The sequence below is a fragment of the Argiope bruennichi genome, chromosome 10 (assembly GCF_947563725.1).
Source record: "Argiope bruennichi chromosome 10, qqArgBrue1.1, whole genome shotgun sequence".
In the NCBI taxonomy this organism is placed as follows: Eukaryota; Metazoa; Arthropoda; class Arachnida; order Araneae; family Araneidae; genus Argiope; species Argiope bruennichi.
The window spans coordinates 114,835,358-114,859,922 of NC_079160.1; the positions used below are offsets into that span (position 1 = coordinate 114,835,358).

At 29.1% G+C, this 24,565-nt stretch overlaps 1 protein-coding gene across 1 annotated transcript; it reads right to left on the reverse strand.

Moving 5' to 3' along the window:
• Positions 1–3,484: 3,484 nt before the first annotated feature.
• Positions 3,485–24,503, reverse strand: LOC129989484 (tRNA-dihydrouridine(47) synthase [NAD(P)(+)]-like). Its single transcript, XM_056098054.1, has 12 exons — positions 24,346–24,503; positions 22,776–23,676; positions 20,546–20,587; positions 20,290–20,442; positions 17,646–17,762; positions 15,457–15,639; positions 15,213–15,309; positions 8,821–8,899; positions 8,524–8,659; positions 8,196–8,248; positions 4,488–4,616; positions 3,485–3,620 (listed from the first exon to the last, which is right to left on the reverse strand). Exons 1-12 carry the CDS (start codon positions 24,393–24,395, stop codon positions 3,548–3,550), a joined length of 2,013 nt encoding a protein of 670 aa, XP_055954029.1. The 5' UTR covers positions 24,396–24,503; the 3' UTR covers positions 3,485–3,547.
• Between the last annotated feature and the right edge of the window lie 62 nt (positions 24,504–24,565).

The following is a 24,565-nucleotide window of genomic DNA, read 5'->3' on the forward strand; positions in this document are numbered from 1 at the left end:
ATTCCAATAAAAAAATGTTTGCTTTTATGTGTTTCAGAAACTGCTGATTTTTATATGTTTTGTTTGGCTATCTCTGAATGAGATAAAAACATATTGTTTTGAATTGACCGTTTTTACTACAAGTTAGGTATTAAATAATTCATTGGGCTATGATCAATGTACATATACGCTGAATTAAGAGCGATTGGTCTATTAGAGATAACTTTTGTTTGGTTTAGGAATTGGAATGACAGTATGCTTTCAATACTTTGGTGGTAAAGAAAAATTTAATTTTTGTTGAAAGATATCAAGGATTTTGTAGACATCTGTTTTGTCAAAGTTTTTTTTAACCAAGTTGTGGGAATGTTATCTGCACCTGGTGTAGAATTTTTTGCTTTCTATATGGCTCTTTTGAGTTCCCAAATTTTTATACTATTGTTTAAAAATTCATTATCATTACAGTAGTCCATAAGAATTGGTTCAAGTTGACAATTGTGCATTGCAAAATGTTTTTTAAAAAGTTTTCTTTGAATTTTAGAGCTACTTACATATCTATTGTGACAAAAGAAGATTCTGTTGGTCTTAATATCGAGATTGGTAGGAGTGGATAGTTTATTTAGCATTATAAAAACATTCCAGGGTTGTAGATTGGTTATTTAATGGCATAAAGGATTTCATTTGTTTCTTTAATAATTGGATTCCAATGCACAGTTTTAAGAAATTTAGGTGCAGCATTGAGTTTTGACTTTGAAATGACTATAGATCTGCAATTACTCTCGAAGGAACAATAAAAAACATAGCAATCATTCCTTTCAAAAAGGTGAGCAGAGCATAAGGTGAGATCAAGAACTGAATATGTGCTAAAAATTTATGATTCGATTTTATGAGTGGGTATAATGTATTGATGAAATAAAATTTGAATATTGAGCCACTCAACAAAATCATCACCATGAGTCGAGTGATGGTTCACATCATAAAAGCTGATGGTGGTTGAAATCTCCAAAAATTGTGAATTTAATGCCGTTAGGAATGTTAAGTGAATGCAACATGAATGGAATGTTAAAATCAAGTTAATATTGCAAGAAGCGTAATTATTTATTATTATGAAAATTTGATTTCGGTTTCTACGCCGGGGATATCAAAGTCCGAGCCATTTCCTTTTCTGAAAGCAACTCTACCAGACCTAGTTGCCGGTATGCTAGTAAGAAAACCACCATCTGGCCTATTATATCGTGTAGGTTCGGGAAAAAAAAATTGTTTGGAATTGAGAAATGTTTGTTTTCTATCAAATATGCTTCTTAAGCCCAAAGAGGATGTGGAAAATGGAGTTTGGTTGAGCCAAATTTTATTTTTAATGCTACGGCAATTCCACTATAAAAAGGATATTTTCGATTTTTCCCTTTTAAAGAATATGAGGAAAATACTTGTGGAATACAGAAAAATTGTTCGGAAAAGAGCAATGGAAAACGAAAGAGTGATGATATAAATGGAAAATCAGGAGAAAAAACGGACAATGGAGTCTAAAATTTATGGACCAAAAAATGGGGGTGGTTGGAATTCAAGGAAAAACGCACTAGAAAAACCAAAGGAAAATAATGAAAAATTTTTTTAAAAAAAGTCTTAGTCTAATGGCATAGTTTTCCAATAAATATTACCATCTGCATCCCAATACATTTTAATGTTAGATATTCGATTCAAATTTTGGAGGATTTTTCTTTTTTATGTGCGGGTGAGGTGCTACAATCAAGTCTGTGTGTAATTACTTTGCATATATTCGGGAAAGGATATTCAATAAATTTTGTAGCATATCTGCGAAAAGGGAGTTTATTTTTCGAATCTTATTTTTTTGTTTCGAGAAATGAATCAAATTTCGAATTTGTAATGTCCTGCAAATCAGTAGTTACCGGCATGAACTTCGCCAGTTGCAATATGATTGTGGCACTAAAATTCTAGATTTTTTTTTTTTTAACGTGCGATAGACATGTTCTGTGTTTAACATTATGGAGACCATTATAATTGATGCATTTTTCTGACCTATGACAAGTCCCAAGCTGTGTCACGTCACGAAGGTAGCAGATATTGACTTTTCCACAAGGTAGGGGGGGGGGGATGAACACAAGAATATCATTTAATGTTAATGTTAGCAAAATGTTAATGGAATCGGGGAGAGTTGTTCCATAGACAGTGAATAGAACTCGTAAAATGTTTTTTTAACTAAGTTTGCTTTAAGAATCTCCACATTTCTATTATGATGAGGAGTTTTTTTTCTGCCTTTATTTCTGTGCAAGTTTCTCCATAGAGTATTATGTTGGTTTGTTTTGCTTTGCCGAGTATATTTCATATTGTCTATCAATGATATTTTTCATGCCTATTAATAATATTTTTGATGAAAGTTTGCATGAGATATGGATTTAACTGAGATAATTTCCGAGTTTTATCTGTATTTGAAAGGATGATATTTATCTCTTGATATTGATTTAGTTCCAGCCATTTAACATGTTCATTTGTGATCTAGATACTTCTGAAACAGTTGTTATTTTGGACAGTATCCATATTCACTTGAATATTTCTATTCATAGTTACAACATTGTCAAAAGGTGATAAAATAAATTCCGAATGCTTTTTGCCAAGTATGGAATCCTTTTTAAAAACTGCAAAAACGAAATGACAGATGAAGATGCCCAAGAATAAATGACCTTATCTGTCACCAGAAAAAATAAAAGGAGAAACTATCAATAATTGTGAAATACACATTCACGAAGACAACGGATTGAAGGTTTAGTGCACGGAGAGAAAGCAACAGTCACTTACTAATCCAGTCCATATCTTTTCCAATTTCAATTTTGCTTTCTCATATACGAAATATATAGAGAAAAAGCATTATAGTCGCTAAAAATTTTGAAATTTGTACGAATCTTTAAATTTCATGGACAAACATATTTTTGGAATTATTTCTTTCTCTTTGTGATCACGATAATTCAAAAACCCTTTGACTTGGATGAAATTTAGTATGTGGTCTTTAATCAAATTTGTAAATTCTAAAGGAAATCCATTCTAATATATATATAATTATTAATTAGTAAATACCAAAATGGCTGCATAGACCAGTGGGTATGCTTCTCCCTCTCTACGACAATGTAGCACTGTCTTTTCGGTTCTTCTTATAAAAATCTACATTCGGTTTTAGCTTTTAAAACTTCAATTTACATTGCAATCTTAGGTTGCTTTCTGTAATTTAACCTTTAGATTATGATAGCTCATCTCAATCACCATTTTAGATGGTACATCATTTTTAAGATTTCTTGATTCTGATAGTTAAAGCTATTTAATATACCTACTTAATTACGTATTTATATTAATTATATTTCACTTTAATTACAGAGAAATATCATGATTTTATAACTGAACTCTCATTTAAATATCACACACAAAAAAAATTATACAGCATTTTGCATAAGTAGAATTTTACACAATTGAAAATAGATAAGACAAGATTCCCAAACAATTTCTTTACAGGGTTGTTTTATTTTTTAAACAAATTTTCAGATTTTACATAATTTTTTTTTTGTTATTTATAAGCATTAGCTTTATGCTTTGGTAGAAAAATAAAACCATCTGGAACAGGTCCCAACAGCATTTCACTGCAAATAAAAGAAACAGAGATTAATTTAAATTAAAATAATAATATATATTTTATCGAACATGCAATTATTCATATCAAAATAGAAATTATTTTCATTTTATACAAGCGATTTATGAACTTTAAGTACTTCAATATAGGAGCATATGTTAATGAATATGAGAGTTTGTGATAAATATTCATTAAAACATATTCATTGCTCCTATATAAATTAAATTGTAAACAACAATATTGGTATTGCAACAATTATCAATCTTCTTTTAGAGACTTCAGTAATTTAACAGAAATAATGAAGAAAATCATTTTGATATAAAAGTTCTTTTAGAATTTGATGAATAACCATTTTATATTAAACTTCTTATTATTTTACATTAGTTCATTTTTCAATTTAAAATTTTTTCATTAATTAAAATTTTATTCATTCAAAAAGGAATTATTTACAATTGAAAATTAATGAAGCATTGGCTTAGACTGTTTATTTAATTAATGAAATAATAATTAAACAAAACTAAAGTTAATGTTAAGGGTTTTTCATTATTATTAAATAAAAACTGTGCATATTTAAATTTTTGAAAGATGGTATTTGCAGCATTTAAACAATTTATTACCAACAGAAAAATGGATTTTGTGCGATATTAAAGATTAATAAATGTCACACTTTTATAAAGGCTACAGATAATAAAAATTTGAACTCAGGGTAAGTTATAAACTAAATTATGCATTTCTCAGCTTCGTCCATTTAAATTAATAGTGAATTTTCGATTTTGTGTCTGTGATTTAACACATATTAGTTACATATTATTTAATATATATATTATTTAAAATATGTAATTTAATATTTTACATATTATGTAAAATATGTAAACACCTTATTTTGATCCAATCACTACAACTTGGACTAGCCATTAAAGTTTCCAAATCATTTCGTCCAAAATAAGGAGGTGGCCTTTCATTGATACGTTGTGGTGGGCGTTCTAATAAACCAACAGGAATATATCTGTGTAAAAAAAGAAATAAATCTGATAAAAGCAATTTTTAAAATACTTTGTATTAATGTATGAAGATAATTTTATGTTTATAATCTTTAATTTATAATTCATTAAAATAAATATAACACTTTCTTGAAATATTTTTTCCCAAAGTTCACTATCAAGTTACATTATTTAATAAAGTAAAACATAGAATTGAAATTTAATTTATAGATTGATTGATAAGTTCTGAAAATATTAAAATAAAATATTGAATCCAAAACGTTCTTTAAAAAATTAAAAACTTGAGAAGTGAGGAAAAATTGTTAAAAAAATTCCATTATCAAAAATCAATTACAAAATACCCTTTTTACAAATATGAAGCAAATTATATAAGAACATATAACTGTAAAGTTTTAATACAATATTCAATAGAAATTTTCATTTATTTTAATTTAATATTTCAACTATTGGTTGTAATTTAAAGCAATAATGGCTCGTCAGATCAGAAACAAGCAATGGCGAAGAAGGAAAAAATCTTAAGAATGAAATACAATTTTCCTTTTGAGTAGCTCAAAATTTGTAATTGTATTTAAAAAAATTACCTATACTTTTTTTATGAGTGACTTCTAAAGAAAAAAAAACCCCGACTATACATTAAAATAATGCAATTTTGTTGAAGAAATATACAAACAAATTAATATCATAAAATCGTAAATTGAGAGAAAGCAAAAGAGATAACGAGTTCAGCTCTGGATAGGAGAGATTTGTTGAAAGAGAGCCAAATTTGACCTGTATAGTTATTTCCCACACCACTCCTGAAATCAAGGGAATAAGTCGTCTTTTTGTTTCCCAATTTGTTATTTAGCGATGTGCAGTGAGTGAATTTTGATGCTTTTGAGGGCAAATTGTCCTTATATGTCGATTTCTTTCTTATTTTCGTTGTCCATTAACACTCGGAGATTAAGAGTTGTAGCCCCCTCCCCCTCAGCTACCAACGACTGAAAGATTATTTCATTTTCAAAAGCTATTAAAATCCAAACAGATAAAAATACATGAAAACATTTTTATTTCCGAAAAATATATAAAATCCCTTTGTGATACAAGATGCTTCGAAAATAATAACGCTTAAATGACTGCAAATAATTAAATTTAAAAAACCGGGATAGCCTAGTTGGTTGGGCTTTGGATACGCGTCCCTTGGAATGTGAGTTCGAAGACTCTCCTTGTATAAGGTGGGTGGTGCACATACAAATCTGTCATGGCCACAAAGTTCTCCAAGTTGAGACAATTACACTGGGGGGTACTGATTCAGAGGTGATCGTTCTCTGATTCAGATCTAAAGTACGATCTGTGGATGGATGAATGAAATATATGAATCAAGGTTGTAATAATGAATCAAGGTAACGCATGTAAAAAGGGTTGTGACACATGAGTAGCTAAGTCGTACTCTTCCCCCTAAATGGCGCCACTGAAACAAGATAAGCTAATCTAAACTTAAAATCGTTGACTTAGCTAGCGGGCTTGTCTATGACAAGGGCCATGAGAAACAACAACACAAATCCAAAAGTTCACCATAACTTTAGAATCATGTCTTATGGTATCCCATCGATATTCTGTGTTATTGCAAGTTTTATATCTTCTAAAGTTGTTGACAAATGTTGATGCACTCATAATTTGAGATAGCCCCATGAAAAAGAAATCATACAAGGTCAAATCTGGTGAATGTGGAGCCATCAATATTATTTCACACAGAAACAAGATAAATTGAAAACATTTCTTGGAAGATCCCAAGAAAAAGTCGTGAGGTTATACAATGTAGTATCATCATAACTCTTCCAAATAATAGTTATAGAATGGCTCAAGAATTTATGGCTGGAGAAAGTCTTCAACTAGTTCACAATACGATCTGATGAAACAACTAACCCTTTCAAAAATGGAAAAGCTATAAATGGAGCATTCATTTGATGTCCCTGGCTAAACAGCTTTATGAACTGCAAATATCCAAAATAGATGAAATAAGATAAGCTTAAGTGATGTTTGTAAATGGCATTATTGCATACATCAAAACTGATCATACTCACTGTCCAATTCCCACTACAGTGGCAATCTTTCTGCCATTTCCCGTGTAACAAAATTTCATGATTCCTCCATTTTTACATTCATACATTTATTAAAATTATTTGACAAATCAATTGAAGATAAGCAATTCATTACACAGAATTATCTAAGGCAAGATATATATTTATAAACTATATTATTTAAAAATAGATTACTCATAATATCAGTCACTGATCATAAACCATTAATTACTTATAAGATGACTAATAAATAGCATGAAAAATTAAGAATTAAACATTAATTCATCACGGCTATTAAAACGTTATTCTTCAACAAAAAAAAAAAAAAAAAAAATCTGGCATTGTGATTTAATATGACTTAAATAAAAAATTATAACAGAAGAAAATAAATATACATTATGCTTTCAAATATTCAATTTCATGGCATGGAAAAAAAAAACCAGGTAAAAAAAAAAAAAAAAAAAGGTAAATAATCATTTCCTAATCCATCTATACCTCTTATTCATAATTTCTGACTTCTCAATATAGGCTAGTACTTAATGCTTTTCATCTATGTAGTATATACTTTAAAAATTTAATGAAGAAAAAAGATGCCTAAGAATGAATTCTTGCAAATATTTTAAGATAAATCATTTGATATCTCACTAAATTCAGGAAACATAAAATTATCAGACACAATACATTTTCATGAAAACACAGATTTCAGTATTTTAAGAATCTAATTTTATCATTCTTCAGATCAATTAATTTTGTCTTTATGTAATAATTCAACAATATTTTTAATATTGCAAGTATGCTTTGTATATTGTATTCATTTTATTGTTCAATTAATGATATTTTGATTCTTGGTGTTTATATTTGGTACAACTCATTCTTTTATGTTCAAAGTTTTATTTCTTTATTTATTTTATTCCAAATCTGTATCATGTCTGAATCACATATGCTTTACAAAACCAATCTACGCTATTTTGAAATACACAAAGCAATATCGTAATAAATAAGTTTAATACTTACAAAATTATTCTTTATTTTGTCATAAAAAATAATTTTTTAAACTACATTAGATAGTTGAGTCTACACTGTATACTACATATGTAACAGAATGCAAATTTTAAAAACTAATTTTTCTTTTTTGCAAGATGCTGCAAAAAAGAAATTTTTTGCAGCAATTATTTTTAAAAATTAACATTAAAGATTTTTCTCAATAGGTTTAATAATAATATATAGTTGAATGATAGAACACTGTCAAGAGCCAAATAGACCAAAATAATAAAGTTCCTAAAAATCCAAAAATTAATTTACAAAAAAAAAAAAAAAAAAAAAATATTAGACCCAAAATACTGTTAGAATTTATATATCAATCTGAGAAAATATTCAGATAAAATAATGGGATCTACGCCTTTATCGAATATATTAATGATTAAGTTAGGAAATATTTGATAATGTATTTGTTTATTTGTTGTAAGATAATTTCAACAGAAAAATGTGAGTCCTTTTTATTCTATAAAAAGAAGCATAAAATCTTACCTGTATAAAAATGACAGCCATTCCAATAAAAAACGTCTAGTTTTCTCGATTCCCTGCAAAATAAAAATTCAGAATGCATGATATATATTTAAAAAAATTCATCAGATTAAATTAAAATAGAGTCATTATTTTTGTTTAGAATGTTAGGAACAAATTTTAATCTTTATATTTAAGATTATAGGGATATGATTTTTTCACTGATATTCAAACTGAATTCCTTAAATTTAAAATAAGCAGACATTCAGTTTTTAAACTACATAATTCAGAGGAAGAGGAGAAAGGAAGATTCTTAATAGCAACAAAAAAGAAGTATTGAACTTATATATACCTCTGTGTCAGATCCCCAATGCTCTAATCCATAATTTGTATACTTCTTTATTATGTCAAGTCTTTCACTAGATGAAATATCCCAGTGCACTTGATCCTTTATTTCTTTAAATATCCAAGGTTTAATTAATGCACCCCTAAAAAATATGAATAAAATTATAACATATTTCTTCAAATAATAATAAATTTTTCCAAAATAAATTTACCTTTAACATTTACCTATTAATTTCAACAAAACATAAAGCCCCCCCCCAAAAAAAAGCCAAATAATCACTGTATAAAAATTAAAATACACTACCTAGCAATCATTGCACCTGATACACCTGTTTCTGCTATATGCATGTTATAATCTTCATAGGATAAAATATCTCCATTGCCTAAAAAATAATAATTATAATATTTTTTTTAAAAATAAATCATAACACAATATTTTTAAGAAAGGATTTAAAACTTTGATTACATGAAAAAATATTCAAAATATTCTATTTACATTATATATTTTACACATTCAAAAATAGAGCAAATTTTCTGATTAAATTAGTCAAAAAATGTTAAATATTTATATTGGTTAATGAATACTTAAAATTTCATATAAAAATATTCTTTTACTATTTTATAATAGTATATCACATAAGAAATTGGGACTGCTTGTAGTTCAGTTTGTCTTAATTTTTACCCTTCCACACAACATATCCGTTTTAAAGGCTCTAATGTTGCTCTTCACATCAAAAATCTAATTTTATACACAGCTTGATAGATTTTACTTCAAAAACAAGCTTTATTTTAACAATAAAAAAGAATGCATTGATCCTCTATCATATAAACCATTTGACTCAAACCTACCAAATTTGGTACAAATATACTTTGGTGGGTGGAAGTATGCACCAAGAAGCAATTTTTAAAAAATTCAATATAATTTATAGAATTAAGTAATTATTTAGAATTAGCATAAAACTGATTTGTAATCATTTTGAAATAAACTTCTTTGCATAATTTTCAAAAATAGATTTCATTGCTGCCATGAAATTCAAATGACTTACATTGTTTCATAAATAGTTAACTACATGGTTTCTTATAATGTAATAAAATAAAAAAATAAATAAAATCAATGCAATTAAATTAAGTAAAAGAAATTAAATTAAAGAAAATCTGCCACTACAGTTTTAGCCTAGATCTGTAAGCTAAATAGAGGGTGGTGATTCGAAGTGAGCAGTGGACTGTACTTTTGCTTAAACTTCTTTATTTACACTATATACACTCCTTTTGCGGTGAGTAGATCATATAATACATGGCTGATTGCGGTATTGCATTGCGGTTGGCTTTGTTAAGCCTTACAAACTGAAGTTGTTTACAGCTTCTGCGGGGGCTGGGGAGCCGATGCGGGTCAACGTTCTAATGAACTCCTGAAAGACTCGACCGGAAGGGCGGGTAAAGGGGTTGCCGTAATTTTAACATTGCCAAGTTTGGCGTTAAGCAACATTCGCGTGAACATACCGCCCGACCGTGCAATGTCTCTCAAAAGTACAAAGACGTTGCACACAATACATATAGAAATACAATAAATCTTAAATTGAAAGTTAAATTAACAAATGCAAAATTCAGTATGAAAGAATATATACATAAAGTTCAAATACACATTAAAATACAATGAAGACACTAAATACTACAGAATAACTAAATTCAAACTACTAGATATATAAGTATGCAAAGACAATACAATAAACAAAAAATAAATGAACATTTAGGTTTCAATTGGCAATATTTAAGATGAATACTTTGCATAATTAATTTAGTAAGGATATGAGTTTTAGGTAAGATAATAGGAAATTTTACCTGAAATGGTATGTCGGCATTTCTAAGTCTGTCTCCTACTCTAATTACATTAGAACCTTTTTCTAAAAAAGGGGATAAACTTTTCAATTTGCTAGAAGGGTTTACCTGTGTACCACTTGCTAAGTTTTTGAAACATTTTGTTGTACAAGGGAAATTAATTTAAATTCTGCTTCCTCGATTTCCTTTGAGGAGAGTGAACCCTTCATCTTCTTGTTTCTGCAGTTTCCTAGAAATCTGAGGAGAAAACTGAAAACACGTATTAATTTGTTATACTTATTACTAATTTTGAAAAAGTTAGTAAGAAAATCTGAATTTAAAGTCACTAAGGAGTGAGTGGTATTGTCCTTGAGTTCCAATAAAAATTGAGAATCCTGAGATGCATCAATCATTTGTTGGTCAGCACAGTTCACAGAAACAGGTAGTTCTTGAAGGAAAGTTGGTCCATTCCACCATAAATAGTTGTCAATCAGTTGTTCTGGAACTAGTCCTCTTGATATCACATCTGCGGGGTTTAAAGTGGAGGAAACATGCTGCCATTTGTTGTTCTGCGTCAGTTGTTGTATTTTTCCCACTCTATTTGCAACAAATGTCTTGAGACGATGTGGTGGTGTTTGAATCCAGGCTAGGGAAATAGTAGAATCTGTGTACATCACTGCACTATCAATTTGTAGATGTAAAGCTTTTTCAACCTTGGCCTTTAGTTGAGAGGCGAGAAGACATCCACAAAGTTCCAATCTGGGAATGGAGACAGTCTTTAATGGGGAGACTCGAGATTTGCTGCATACAAGTCTAGATGTGACTATATCATTGGCACTGATGCACTGTAGATAAATAACTGCTCCATATGCGGCTTCACTGGCGTCTGAGAAACAACGAAGAATTAATTTTACAGGATTTTCATTTAAAATCCATCTTGGGGTTTTTACTAGCTCAAGAGCCCTAATCGATTGAACTAAATGACTCCACTCTTTACCAATGGCTGGAGGAAGGGGGTCGTCAAATGTAAGTTTTTGCAACCACAATTTTTGGAGAAAAATCTTCATTTTAGATATAACTGGTCCCAGCAGACCCAAGGGGTCGTAGAGTCTGGCAATGACTGAAAGAACTGTTCGTTTCGTGAGCATAGATTTATTCTCATACTTGACTGTGAATATGAATAAATCCTCGAAAGGCTTCCAATGCATGCCAAGAGCCTTTGAGACCTGCTCATCTATGGGAAAAGTGTTTTCAGGATTAGAAGTTGGAAAGCTATTTAAAAGTTCTTGTGAGGTTGAAGTCCACTTATGTAAGGACATTCCTGCTCTTGCGAACATTTTTATCAGCTGTTGTTGTAGAATTTGAGCAGTTTGGATATCTGGGGCGCCTGTAATCCCATCATCCATGTAAAGGTCGCGTAAAACCATTTCCGATGCTAACGGAAAGTCCGACGCTTCATCTAAAGCTAATTGTTTAATGGTGCGTATGGCAAGATGAGGTGCACATGAAGTGCCATATGTCACAGTTTTTAATCTAAATGTTACTTCTTGATGAGAGTTTTCATCAAACCATAAAATTCGTAAATAGTCTCTTTGATGTGGCACAACTAAAATCTGACGAAACATCTTTTGAATGTCAAATGTAAAGGCAAACTTGTGTGTCCTGAACCTTATTATTAATTCAAAAATGTCCTCAACAACATCACCTTTACACAATAAATCATTTAATGAAACTCCATTAGAGCTAGGGGAGCTAGCATTGAAGACTACTCTTAGAGGGGTGCTTGTAGATCCTTCCCGGTAGACTCCATGATGAGGTAAAAAATAATTAGTTTCTGGTAATTCATCTTCCATTACTCTTTCCATGTGACCAAGAGCTTCATATTCCTCAATGAATTCAGAATAGAGCTTTTTCATTTGCGGGTTTTTGTTTAGCCTTTTAATTAAACTGTCTAGACGATTTTGCGCTATTTGTTTTGATTCACCTAACACAGGGGGATTCTCCTTTATTGGCATTTCCACAATATATCTACCTTCCTCATTGCGTTTGTATGTTTGCTTGAAATGTTTCTCACAATAAATTGAATCTTCACTTAAAGAAAATTGATTTTCATGTAATATTTCGACTTGCCAAAATCGTTCCATTATTTTTTCTAAATTATCATTCTGTGTAACAAGACCACAGAATTTATGATTAAATTCTGATTCTCCTTCTTTTGCAGAGCTAGCAATAAATCCGAAACGCGAATTCAGTAAAATCAGATTATCTGAAATATATTTCCCTGGCATTAATATATCAAAAAAGAAAGAAGCTGAAAGTAATATATCAATTGCCCTTTGACCTTGCATAGGATCAGCCAAATTGAATCCATCCAGTAAACTTTGTTTTTCTAATTTTTTATTTATTGAAGGAATGCATTCAGTAATTTTTGGAATGACGAGCAACTGAGCTATTGTAACGTATGATTCATCGCTATTTGAAATCTCTGCTAACACTTTTGAATGTAACTGGCTTGTTTTTCCATTGATACCGGAAATCGTTATATTATTTTTATATTTTTTAAGTGCTAATTTATTCGCGACTTCTGTAGTGATAAAGGAATTCTGAGACCCAGTGTCACAAATGCCTCGCAAAGGTATTTTATGACCAGCAGCGTTTTTAATATAAACAATAATAGTTGGCAAAATAGATGAATTTGCATTTTTTGTTTTTCGTTGATCTTGCGAACAGAGAGAAGGAGATATTTCTGTTTGAACTAAAGCTTTTGAGTTAGAGTATGAAGTATTTTGATAATCACTAGATTTATTGGTTGAGGTTTGTTGCTGTTTTTTATTTCTTATAGAAGAATCAATGTGAAGAAGGCTATTATGAAAGCCAGAACAGATCTTACAACGATTATTGCTGCGGCAATGATTCGTTTTATGAGAATCCGATAAACAATTAGTACAATGCGTATTTTTGATCATATTCAATCTAGACACAGGATTTAATTTTAAAAATGCTTCACATTTAAATAAAGGGTGTAAAGGCTTATTACATGTGATACACGCTTTCTTTGAATCATTTCCTACAAAAAATGAATGTGATTTTTTATATGATTCTTGTTGCGGTTTTGATTTTGCAGTAATACTTCCTTGAATGTTTTCAAGGACAAGACACCTTTTCTCTAAAAATTCAATGAATTCGCACCATGTAGGTAAATTAGATGATACCAAAGAAAGTTCAAATTGTCTTCTTGATTCTCTATCTAGTTTTTTCATCAAAATATTGATCAATAATGATTCGGAAAAAGAGTTTAGTTCTAAACCCATAATTTTAAGAGCTCGAACATGTTTAATACAATTGTCTAAAAAAGCTCGTAAACCCTTTGCCGAATCGGATGCATGGATTTCTAAAGCTAAAATGTCATTGAAATGACTTTGAACGCATAAGCGTTTATTATCAAAACGTTCTTTCAGAGCATTTTTCAAACTGGCATAGGTCTCTTCTATTGTCACTATTTCTGCAGCTGCACTACTAAGAGTTGATTTTAAATAATATAATTTTTGATTTTCAGTTAATTTATCATTATTGTCAATCATATTTTCAAATTGAATTTTAAAATTCTGCCAGTCTTGGTAATGACCAGAAAACTTAGGCAGTGGAATTTCCGGCAGTCTGAAACTAATGCTTTCTGTTTTGCTTGATGCTTCATTAGAATGAGAATTACAGTTCGAAGCAGATAAAAGTTCATTATCAGAGGCTAATAATTTCTTAAGGCTTACCTCTAGTCTTTCGCACTCTTCTTCTAATTCTTCTACCGAATCTTCCAATTCTTGTAATTCGGAATCCTCGGCTGTGACGAAGTACTCTTCTTTAATCTGTTCTAGGTTTTGTTTAATCTTGAGAAGATTATCCAGTTTGGTTTGATACACTATTGAGTCCTTTGAATCATCCGTTTCGATAAAAGAGTTCAGCTTTGTTAAAGAGGATTTTATACTACCTCTCTTTCTATTAAGAGATGTGATTTTTGCTCTTTGATCATCAGCCATGATTATTTTTACTAGTAATTCCTCCGGTTGCACGGACCATAAATATGGTGATTCGAAGTGAGCAGTGGACTGTACTTTTGCTTAAACTTCTTTATTTACACTATATACACTCCTTTTGCGGTGAGTAGATCATATAATACATGGCTGATTGCGGTATTGCATTGCGGTTGGCTTTGTTAAGCCTTACAAACTGAAGTTGTTTACAGCTTCTGCGGGGGCTGGGGAGCCGATGCGGGTCAACGTTCTAATGAACTCCTGAAAGACTCGACCGGAAGGGCGGGTAAAGGGGTTGCCGTAATTTTAACATTGCCAAGTTTGGCGTTAAGCAACATTCGCGTGAACAGAGGGGGGGGGAACTATTTCAATAATTCATTATTTTTAATAAAAACACTTTACAAAAGATACTGCTGAAAATGTGGTCAACTTTCAGAACTATAATAAAAATATACTAGTCAAAATGTTCAAAAAAATTTTTTTAGCATGGGCTATCTAAAAAGAATGGACAATTATCAAGAATATATTTCAATACGTAGGATGATGTAGAATATTTTTTTTTCCAAACTATTAATAGGTTCTAGTTATCAGCCTGAAACCTTTGCTTTAAGGCAGGAGAAAAAATAAAATTTTACATTATTTACACTGACGAGAGAAAATTACAGATAAAGAAAGGAAAGAGAAATTTTTACTATTACCAAATTATTAGTCTTCCATATTTTCTAGTTATCCAGAGATTTTTCATCTATTATAAATTTTGTGAACATGGCATGGAAAATTGAAATATAAGGATGTAAATATTAGAAGTTTTCTACAGGAAATTTAACGAAAACAATGGAAATTAATCTGTAATTACCAAATAACGGAATGGGGTCTGCAAGTTTGCTGCACATTTTGATATAATCCCAATCAGCTGATTTGGTGTATCTTTGTTCTCTAGATCGGCCATGAAGCTGAGGGGGGGGGAAAACTTACTTTAGATATTCAATAACTAATACATTTTTTAGAGGATATACTTTATATATATATATATCAATCAGAAAATATTTAACATATTATAAGTCATCTTCCAATCTGAAAAAATAATGCTTGAAACTTACAGTAATAAGAGAAATAGGAGTTTTCCATAGCTTGACTTTTTCAATAACATTGTGAGCAATGTTTTCTTGTCCATATATTCCTGTACGCATCTTCAAGGTTAAAGGTTTATCAATAACTGAAGAAATACCATACACAATGCCTTCTAACTTCTTCATTCTGTTCATTAGGCCACATCCAGCACCCTAAAAAACAATAATTTAACTTTGTAAATTAATTTTAATTAACTATTAACAATTACTTTGAGACTGCAGATATACAAAACCTATATACATATATATTCACAAATAATTATAAAAAATTCAATATATTCAATTTTTTTCCCTTTAATTTAATATTTATTTTTAAAAAATTAAGTCTAAAATTTCAGATTTTAATACTTTTGCATTTTTATTTTTCTCAATTTATTATGCTAAAAAAATCCAGGATTTTTTTAAAAAAATATTTTTGAAATGTAAATGAATTTTGAGTAACATGTAGTTGACTAGTCAGAACAGATATCACTAAGTTCAAATGCATAGAGCTCATGCTTACATCAATTCAAAATCTACCACCACAAGGAAGGCTAAATTATGGATGCTTCATTGTAATATTCATATATCTCATATGGTGTCACATCACTTGACAAAAATCACATTTTCACCTTTAACAATGGTTTATTCTTCTGATTTCAACTCATGTGACTACTTTTTTCTTTCTGAATGTCAAATTTGATAACAGCGGAATTTACGTTAGATCAGTATTATAGTAACATCAAATATGGATAAAAATAGTAAAATACTGTCCTGAGGATGGTAAATATTAGCCTCAATAATTACAGGCCATCATCCCATTTTTTCTCTCTCTTTCTATACATACATGATTTTAATGAATTGATAACAATGACTTAATGTAAATGCACTTTAAAGAACAACAATGCTCAAACTCCAAAAGTAATGTAGCAGTGATGTCACAGGAGAACATAGTAAAGAAGACTTGCAAACAACATATACATCTTTGTATGAACAATGATAAACTCCAAAAGTAATGTAGCAGTGATGTCACAGGAGAACATAGTAAAGAAGACTTGCAAACTACATATACACCTTTGTATGAACAATGATAAAGGTGCTTAGCTGTATCAAGTAATTGCTTTAAGAAAATATCAGATAAACAAGATTTATCTTTATAATAAAATAAGTTCATATAAAAGGACATTTGATATTTTCCCTACAAATGACAAAAGATTTTCAAAAATGTTTCTTGCAATGTTAACTTAATCTATAAAAGAAGAATTGTGTTTTGATGTTAAATTATCATGAGAAACAAAATGCAGTTAGAAGGTGATGACACATTTAATATTTTTAATATTACCGTGACATCATTAAACATGACCTCATTAAGAAGATTCATGTTCATAATAAAAAGTACCGGTCTAAGGTTATTAAACTAACATGGCTTTCATTTCTATTACAATTTGATACTTAAAAATATTTTGTTGAAGAAAGATTTGTTAAATATCAAGTGATGAAACTGTAATTAAGAACAACCAATTTTCCAGGTGTAAGGTTCATATTTATGTTTAATGTTATTATTTCTGTATTCATAGATATTGTATGGCAACAACAGTTTGTTGTTATTAGTTTTGCTACTTGTATTTGATATTGCATAAGAGATGTTCTCGTCCTTTAATATCAATTCAATGTTTCTTCTGTCAACTGTGCCTTTCCATTCTTAAGATAATCCTCATACAATATTACCACCTCTTATACAGGTAAAGCAGTTGGTTACCAAAAGCTGCTAATATAATATATATATATATATATTGATTTATGCTATATATATAGCATAAATCAATGTTAAATGATGAGACAAAGTAGTAAAAAAAAAGTTTAAACTTCTGTAGGCAGTGATATTCACATTAAATCTGATAAACTTTAATTTATTATAGCTAAAACTTTCTTCAAAAATCTTCTGTTACAGTTAACATGAACTTCAGTCACCTAATAACACGTTTCCATCATTCCTCAGTGAACTGTACAATTCAAGCACTTCTGAACATCAAAGGTGGTCTTAGAGTAAAATATGAAAAGTTTCTAACTCTTTAATCATTTTTATATATAACAATAATAATAATAAATTTCATTTTTAAATGTATACATATAAAAAGAAAAGTGTAATATTTTAAAATATTTGCATCTTTTTCACTCACCTTTTTATAAATAGCATCCAGAGGGCATCCCATATTTATGTCTATAAAATCAAATGATGCATTTTCAGATAAAACTTGGCAACACCGAGTCATAACATCAGGATGAGATCCACATAGCTATTCAAAACACAAACATAAAATTTTATATGTATATTTACACTATCATTACTGTTTATTATAATTATAAAATTATATATTTAAAATAAAAATTTTAAATATTTAGAAATTAAATATTTTTTTGATAATTCCTCATTGAAAAAAATTTTAAAAGCTTTAAATTAGCATTAATGTTTTAAATGCATTATAATTCAAGCACAGTGGCTGGTCACGGGTTTCATAACCAGACAGTGAGTTATGTTGGAGTAAAAGCCTGAAAAAACTTTTTTTTCCTGAAAAAAGGAACTTTATTTCAAATAGTTATCAAGATAATCAATTTAAAAATTATAATGGAAATTTGTCTACATCATAGAATTTTCATATAAATAGCAAGTTTCAAATTTACAATCACAAGTGAATATATAACATTAATATACATAATAAAGAAGTATAATAACTTTTATGTATAATAAAGAAGATAAAGTAATCCAATAATCAAGAGTCAATATCTATGAAATTTAAAACCTTTCCCTCTTTCTAAATAAGATGGATATTTAATTTCAATTTTATTAAGTAAAAAATAAGAGCAAAATAATCAACGAGATATTGATTTGATCATTTTAGAAAAAATATAAACCAAGAAAACAAATTTATTTCATAATAATAATTTTTTTCTTCATAAAGTATTCATACACAGATCTAATAATGTTATTTAGCAATAAAACGAGACACAATAGGATTATCATCATTAGAATGTACCTACTTAATAGAATTTCCTATTTTATATTAGAATAATGGATATATAATAAGAAAAAAAATCATAAAAAAGAATTGCTTTTTATGTCAGTTATAGGCAAATTGAAATGTTGCTACTGGCGATAAGCGAGGATCGAACTCGCAACCTTTGGGTTCGTAGCCAAGTAACAAGACCACCAGACAAAAGAAATTTCTCATGTCTCGTAGCTGTTATCTGGCTTATAAAGCGTCACCACATTACTCCCCCTTCAGTGCGTCGGAGGTGAGATGAATGATTTTTTGTCCTGTTTTTGCTGTTATTAGTGGTGATATATTGGCTGTAGCGTCTTATCCATTTTTTTTTGGCTGATTATTTATCAGCTTTATTTATTTATTCGCTGATTATTTATCAGCTGCATTTTTTTTTCTCTCTTATTGGCCGATTATTTATCAGCTTCATTTTATTTATTGGCCGATTGTTTATCAGCTTCATTTTTTATTGGCTGATTATTTATCAGCTTTGATTTTATTTATTTCTGGTAGAGGGCGCTACAACAGTTGTATGAATGTTTTTTGCGTATCACGTCATCAATTGTTGCTACTGGCAATAGGCGAGGATCGAACTCGCAACCTTTGGGTTCGTAGCCAAGTAACAAGACCACTAGACAAAAGAAATTTCTCATGTCTCGTAGCTGTTATCTGGCTTATAAAGCGTCACCACATTACTCCCCCTTCAGTGCGTCGGAGGTGAGATGAACGATTTTTTGTCCTGTTTTTGCTGTTATTAGTGGTGATATATTGGCTGTAGCGTCTTATCCATTTTTTTTTTGGCTGATTATTTATCAGCTTTATTTATTTATTCGCTGATTATTTATCAGCTGCATTTTTTTTTCTCTCTTATTGGCCGATTATTTATCAGCTTCATTTTATTTATTGGCCGATTGTTTATCAGCTTCATTTTTTATTGGCTGATTATTTATCAGCTTTGATTTTATTTATTTCTGGTAGAGGGCGCTACAACAGTTGTATGAATGTTTTTTGCGTATCACGTCATCAATTGTTGCTATTGGCGATAGGCGAGGATCGAACTCGCAACCTTTGGGTTCGTAGCCGAGTAACAAGACCACTAGACAAAAGAAATTTCTCATGTCTCGTAGCTGTTATCTGGCTTATAAAGCGTCACCACATTACTCCCCCTTCAGTGCGTCGGAGGTGAGATGAACGATTTTTTGTCCTGTTTTTGCTGTTATTAGTGGTGATATATTGGCTGTAGCGTCTTATCCATTTTTTTTTTGGCTGATTATTTATCAGCTTTATTTATTTATTCGCTGATTATTTATCAGCTGCATTTTTTTTTCTCTCTTATTGGCCGATTATTTATCAGCTTCATTTTATTTATTGGCCGATTGTTTATCAGCTTCATTTTTTATTGGCTGATTATTTATCAGCTTTGATTTTATTTATTTCTGGTAGAGGGCGCTACAACAGTTGTATGAATGTTTTTTGCTTATCACGTCATCAATTGTTGCTATTGGCGATAGGCGAGGATCGAACTCGCAACCTTTGGGTTCGTAGCCGAGTAACAAGACCACTAGACAAAAGAAATTTCTCATGTCTCGTAGCTGTTATCTGGCTTATAAAGCGTCACCACAGAAATATATAATTTAAATAACAGATAATAATAGTGGAACAACACTATGAACTGATATAAGAAATTAAAATATATTATTAATGCATAAGGATATTTTTGAAACCTTATGTGAAACAAATTATGAATTTTAAATATAACAAATATAAATTAAGGCTATCTAACCTGTATACCAAATATATCTTCAGAATGATGTCTTTTCAAAAGAGCCCATTCTGATTGTTGACCTTGCAGCAAACTCAAGGCCACTGACATTTCAGAACAAGTGATATCAGCTCCAAACTCTTTACAAATTCTGCGGAATGGTAAATTGCCAACCTGGATCAGAAAAAAGCATTCACTAATTTTCTATTTCCTTGATTCTATCAAAATAATAATTTTTAAAAAAAAAATTGATTCAATATATTTAAAAATTACTTACAGTGGTAAGAGGAGCAAGGTACAACTTATTCTTGAAGTCAATCTGCATGTTCCAAGGATAATATTAGATATAATTAAATAAGAATAACATAACAGGAACAAAATTATGAGTTAGTACATTAAATAAAAAATATTCAGCAGAATTTTTAAAAAAATCAACTATTTAAATAAAAATGATTGTTTAAAATCTTTAATTGCATGAAGTTACTCTTTCAACATTTATAACTAATTATTATATTCTGAAGATTGTTATTTGCAATTTTTAATTGTATATTTGAACCTAAAATGTAAAAACAGGCATTAATTTTTTTTAACCTTTAAAATGTCAAATATTTAGTAAAAATTATTAGTTAAAAAGAAATCAATTTTAATTATAAAATATTTTTTTAACTTCCATACAATCTATAACAAATATACCTGCATTACTTACATACATTTGATTCTTTTTAATCCAATAAAAATTTTAATATAGGTTGGTTATAAAATAAGATCATACATTGTTACTGCATTCAAATGTAGCTGTAACTTTACTAAGAAAGAAATAGAAACATTTTAAACACATTATATTCAGCAGCATCATAGTTTAACTTTTAATATAAAAATTGTTTCTTTTATTTCTTAACATAAAATGTTTCTGAGTTTCAATAAGAAACCTTGAAGAAAAGATGCACTTTATATATAAAGGTAGCAATTCCCTTTAATAGTAAATAATGCTTAAAGGCATTGTCATGGATCACATACTATACCTATTAATCTTTTAGATACTACTCTGGAGAAAGAACTTAGAAGCTTCTGTTTGCTTGTAAAAGAGGTAAAAAATTAGGAGATAAGAATAATTTGTGCAGAAAACCCCAGAAGTGTTGAAAGCCTTTGGGCATAGAGACTTAGATAAACCAACAATATAATATCAAAATTTATTTTCATGCATGCAGTTAAGAAGTACAGTTCTTTAGAATATTTTAAACACTGCATTTCTTGCTGTCATTATATGAAAGAATTTGAAAGAAGAAAGAACTTATCACATTTCATATGATAACATATTATTACTTATTTGAAATTCTATGTATTTATATTCAAATAGATTTCATGTGCCTTTCTTAATAGGGAATAAATAATATTTCACAAACACACAGGATAATAACTTCGATATTTCTGGTATAAAGATTACATGCAGATGCGAGATAAATAATCAGCTGGAGAAACACAAAGCTGACACAGTGGTGTAATTAGATAATACAGGCTATTAGAAATTGCATATGATAAAACTTACGCTCACCATTAACCTTAATAACAAGTAATTCTTTAGGTTACTCGATCACTTTTTATAATATTGCCAATTTAATAGATTAGAAATAGTGTATAAAGAAATAATTTAATATATAGATGCAAAGCTATACAACACATTATTAAGCTATTTAGCATCACATTGTTTTAATTAATTTATTTATTTGGTCTTAGAGACAGGACAATAACAGTGCCATTTAGTCTATGTAATCATAACATCTCAGTCATAGCTCTTGAAAATCATAACACTTCTGGTATTTTATCAATTTTGCCATTTTATAGTTATGTCACAGCCTTAATATAAATTAGTTGTCAGAATTTAATAATAACTATTAAAAAATTGCCAATATTTTGAAAAATTGTATTTGAACTAAACAATAACTTGCTACATATATTTGGTATGATCTGTATCAACTTTTTTATTGACTGCAAATTACACTTGCATAATTCCAGAATAATATTTTATCCCATACCACTTACAGTTTATACTTAAGCACAGGTAAGCTTTAAAATAATAATTATTGGTCTAATATAAATAGTTATTTTAATACATATATCTATTATGTGGTTTGCTGTAAATTTAATCTTTTGATTCATAAAAATATATATATGCAATCTTTCTATACATTTAACTTTATTTGAATATCTGCTTTAGATTATAATTATTAATTAATATTACAAAGATAACATTTATAATACCACTTTTAGAATATTTCCCTAAAATCTTTATTGAATTTAAAATATTTTAAGAATAAACATTGATTTAATATCTATTTTCATAAAATTACATAATTATGAAGTAAAATACAACAAAGTAAAATAGTTAAAACTATAACACAGTTCTCAGTGCCTTTTGAAATCATGTCTTTTATATTAGTTTGTTTATTTGAAAAATAAAAGAAAAGAAATTCACAATAAATAAATTTAGAGAATATTAGAAATGTTACCTTTTTAAATTCAGGTTCCATCAAAGAACAATCTACATCTTTAACTTTGGGAGGAACAATAAGCTCTAATTTTGAACAAGGTTTGTCGATTAAAACATTTGACTCTTCAGATATGCTTGGAATATCTTTATTAGATTGAATACAAGCATTTTCTTCCACTGAATTTTCTAAAACGTTTTGATCACAGTTTAAAACTGAAGATAAGTCCTCTAATGGTTTGACATCAGTTCTGCTTGTTTCTTCAGTTTTTCCATTATTAAATGAAGGTACATTTTTCTCTTCCACTAAAATATCTTTCTTCTGATCCTTAAGAACGTCAGAACTTGTTGCATCTAAATACTCAGTATTGTTAATGACTGGATTTCTTTTAGCTTTGTTAGATTGAACTGTTGCATTAAAGTTTTTAAATGCTTCATCTGATTTTTTAAAGTCATAATTACGCTTTCTTAAAGAAATTTGCAAATTTTTTGTCAAAGTGTTAACAAATAAATCTCGATCTTTATAATTTGCTAAGATTTCCTCTAAAATCATATTTTTACCATCTTTAATATGATCTGAAGCAAATCGACAAGAAAAACTGTATGGACACTTTCCATAAGTTCTATATAAATAACAAGTAGAACCTATGTCTGGTGGCTTTTTTGCTAAGTAGGTCTCAACATCATGACTGTAACAACAACTGTCTCCGAATGGACAAGATCCTTCCAATCCTATTTTGAAACATAGTTTATCTGATCTTGGAGTCTTTTGGTTTCTTGGACGATGTTTATTCTGACCTTTGAGCTTTTTCTTTGGAGGGCCATTAGAATCATTCAAATTATCTTCACCAGCAACTCGTTTTTTATCTTTAGCTGCTACAAACTCTAGATTTATTTCTCGAACATGATCTTGCAGAAGAAATCTAGGAAGAAACTTCATATAAGATAGAGCATTTTAAATGCAGAAATCATCTCAAAGATTCTCATCATCAGAGAAAAAATCATTCAGTGTTAGTTTATCTAAAAAAATATTCTAATAAGGGTTTTTGGAGCAAACTGTTTAATATAAAATAAAATTGGAAAAGATTTTTAGAGATGCAAGATTACAACACAAAACATTATAGTTGACTAAATAACATAATAATAATAAATTAAAAAAATTCTTATTATTTCCCTCAGAATTTCGAGTTTAGGTATTCAAGAAGCGATTACATTAAAAAATTATTTATATTTTTTTTCTCCAAAATAGCTGCTTTAATGTGCACGGAAAATAAAATAAAATAAAATAAAATATACTTAAATCATTCCTTTTACATTTAATTAATCAAAAGCTTACAATATGCATTAACATCTGATAGATTTGATCTCTAAATTATAGAGCAGAACGCAATAAACGATGTTCATCTCGTTCGGATTATAAAAGATGTACGAAACAAAATATTGAATTTAAAAAGTGATGGATTAGATAAATAATTGAATTGAATACTGACATTATTAGAAAAACAGAATGGACAAAAAAAATCCTATTTAACCATCAGAGCAGAATAAAAATAATAAAAAATAACACTTAAGTATTTTTGAAACACATTTACTCTTTTTTAATTGATGCAACTCCAGCAGATTGTATAATTTCTACCTCCATGAGTAATTTTAGTAAACACCGTAAGATTGGAACACGTGCAATCCAAAACTTCTACAATAACAAAAACAGTTTTATCTCAGTTCAGTTCTCCCTGCAATAAAGGTTTATTTTCTTTGAATGGATGGTAGTTGGGTCTTTCTTCAAATGAAATCGTTTGTAAATTTTTTTTA

Excerpts from the sequence above, each read along its gene's own strand:
- LOC129989484 (XM_056098054.1), bottom strand. The coding sequence starts at position 24,395 with ATGGAGGTAGAAATTATACAATCTGCTGGAGTTGCATCAATTAAAAAA. Across the intron at positions 23,677-24,345 it reads GTTGCATCAATTAAAAAAGA|ATTTCTTCTGCAAGATCATG; the intron begins GTAAATGTGTTT and ends GTTTCTTCCTAG. Across the intron at positions 8,900-15,212 it reads AGACCCCATTCCGTTATTTG|GCAATGGAGATATTTTATCC; the intron begins GTAATTACAGAT and ends ATTATTTTTTAG.